The sequence below is a fragment of the Thalia democratica genome, chromosome 7 (genome assembly GCF_965202585.1).
Source record: "Thalia democratica chromosome 7, ktThaDemo2.hap1.1, whole genome shotgun sequence".
NCBI classification, from domain to species: domain Eukaryota; kingdom Metazoa; phylum Chordata; class Thaliacea; order Salpida; family Salpidae; genus Thalia; species Thalia democratica.
In genome coordinates this window covers 64,092,206-64,094,490 of record NC_139171.1, presented here as the reverse complement: position 1 = coordinate 64,094,490, position 2,285 = coordinate 64,092,206, and the positions used below count along the sequence as shown (strand labels likewise).

Genomic DNA, 2,285 nt, shown 5'->3' with positions numbered 1-2,285 from the left:
GGTACCTCTCGTATCTTTACGATCTCTCATATCTTTACGCACTTTTTCTGTGGACACAATGTGCGTAAATAAGCGAGAGGTTACTGTATAGTTTATTGAACGACAAAAAAATGCTAAAAAGTTCGTTTAAAAACCTTACGAAAATATATTCCAATTACTGAGTTATACTCAACTCATGTAATTTGATGTTGATTCAAGAACGAATTATAAAAATAAAACAAGTAAGCATAGTGTGCAATAAATAATACACATCCCAACTTTAAATTTCAGTTAAAAAAACTTTACATTTAAAACCTAAATAACTAATTTTTTTAACTTAAATAATTTTTAAGAATCATTTTCAATTTACACAGCGTTCAATAATTACTCAAGTATCACTATCATTTTACTGGTATATTGTGTATGCTAATTTTTAATATAAAGGTACTCTGACAGCTGAGTAATCAGAAATGCTTTGAAGAGCTTTACACGAATTTTCCGACCAATTATCATTATCAACATCATAACATAGTACACGGTCCATAAAGTCATGAAGAACAAATATTTTACTCCCAACCAAAACAGCTGTCGAATAAGGTGAATGGAATATAGGAGTTATAAGTGTGACAAACATATTGCTACTTTTATCAAAAACTTCACAATTCGTGTTCAAATTTGCACCTCCAATCGCAAATAACTTGCTTTTAACACGAAATAAACTATGATCTCGTCTTCTTTCAATCATACTTGGCATTGGTCTCCAAGTATCACCAAAAACATCATATGATTCTACTGTGTTTGTAATATTGTAGTTGTTATATCCACCTGAAACAACAATATTTTCTTCAAATAATGCACATGCTGCGCTTTGTCTCATTTCGTTCATTTCTGGAACTTTTTTCCATTTTAATTGTTTTGTGTCAAATTGAAAGCAAGAACTTAATGTTTGAGGAGGTTCGGGATTACTACCTCCAAATATATAAACTTTATCCATAAATGCACAAGCACAAAAGTTTTGACGTTCATCAGGTATATTAGTTACTTTACTCCAGGTTTTCTTCTTAAGTGAATATTTTTCAACGGACTTTATACGACTGAGATTACTATCAAAACCACCAAAAACATAAATATCTCCTTTAAGATAAACTGCTTTAGAAGTATATCTTTCTGCTAACATTGACGGAAGATTTGAAAGTCTTTTGTTGATGTTTTCATCAAACCGTTTCACTTGACAAATGGCCTTATCTCTTGAAAAACTAAGTCCTCCACAAATAATTACATTGCATATTGATTGACTACAGTATCTACTTTTCTTACAAGTTGTAGAATCTAACTGATAAAATCTATTTCTGTTGTTAAACACTTCAACACAATCATCATTCGTAGAAATACATGAAGACTCATTTAAGAGATGTTTTAAAAAGTGATCAGATAAAAGATTAAGACGAACTTTTAATAACAAGTGTTTTGCAAACTTGCTACGTTCCTCTATGTTGTAACTCAACCATTTTTTTAATGAATCGTAAACTTCAACTTCTGAATCTATTTGTAAACTAGAACTTTTAAGTACTCTTGTGATGGAACTGAGATCTAATTCTAGAAAGCTTTTAGTTTCAATAACCAGTAAAAAACAACGTTCTATATAGCTAACCATATTTTTATAAAGACTTGGTAAGAAGAAAAGTCTAGATAGCTGATAATAAGTTGCAGCATTATGAGTTTTTACTTTCTTGTTCATAACTTGGCTTAGTTTATTTTTACTGTTTTCATCTAAAAACAATAAACTAGACTTGACCATCGAAATCATCTTTAATCGGTTATTCCTTATTTTACCTAAAATTAGATTATAGAATTTTTAGCAACTTAAAATATTTGAAAATATTTTTCTTTGAAATTTTTATTAATAAGAATTTTAGGATATAAAACAAACATTGCTATTTATTTAATCAAAAATTATATATACTTGTAGCTATTGTTTTGTTTGTTAAATTTCAAATAGTAATAAAATAATAGAGTCAATATATTGATCAAGTACTTATATATATTTTCATTTTATTTATAAATAGTTAGAATTAATACTAAAAGACATGTACATACTCATAAGTAACTATTTTAAACCATTACTAACCAGATTTGTTGAAACTTTGTAATTTTTTCTTTGCAAAATTTTTACAAAATGTCTGAAAGTCAACATTGTTCCTTGGTGGTAGTGATACTTCTTCAAGTTTTATTTTCTTTAAATCAATTTCATTTTGATTATATTCAGTTGAAATGACTTCATGTTGTTGGAATGCACTTCTTTTCAT

The 2,285-nt window shown here is 28.0% G+C and overlaps 1 protein-coding gene across 1 annotated transcript; it reads right to left on the bottom strand.

The window, feature by feature from the left end:
- Positions 1–412: 412 nt before the first annotated feature.
- On the bottom strand, positions 413–2,285 carry LOC145841700 (kelch-like protein 7). The gene is made up of 2 exons (XM_082949051.1): positions 2,108–2,285; positions 413–1,575 (listed from the first exon to the last, which is right to left on the bottom strand). Exons 1-2 carry the CDS (start codon positions 2,283–2,285, stop codon positions 413–415), a joined length of 1,341 nt encoding a protein of 446 aa, XP_082805177.1.

Excerpts from the sequence above, each read along its gene's own strand:
- LOC145841700 (XM_082949051.1), bottom strand. The coding sequence starts at position 2,285 with ATGAAAAGAAGTGCATTCCAACAACATGAAGTCATTTCAACTGAATAT. Across the intron at positions 1,576-2,107 it reads ACAAAGTTTCAACAAATCTG|AATTAGATCTCAGTTCCATC; the intron begins GTTAGTAATGGT and ends AAAGCTTTCTAG.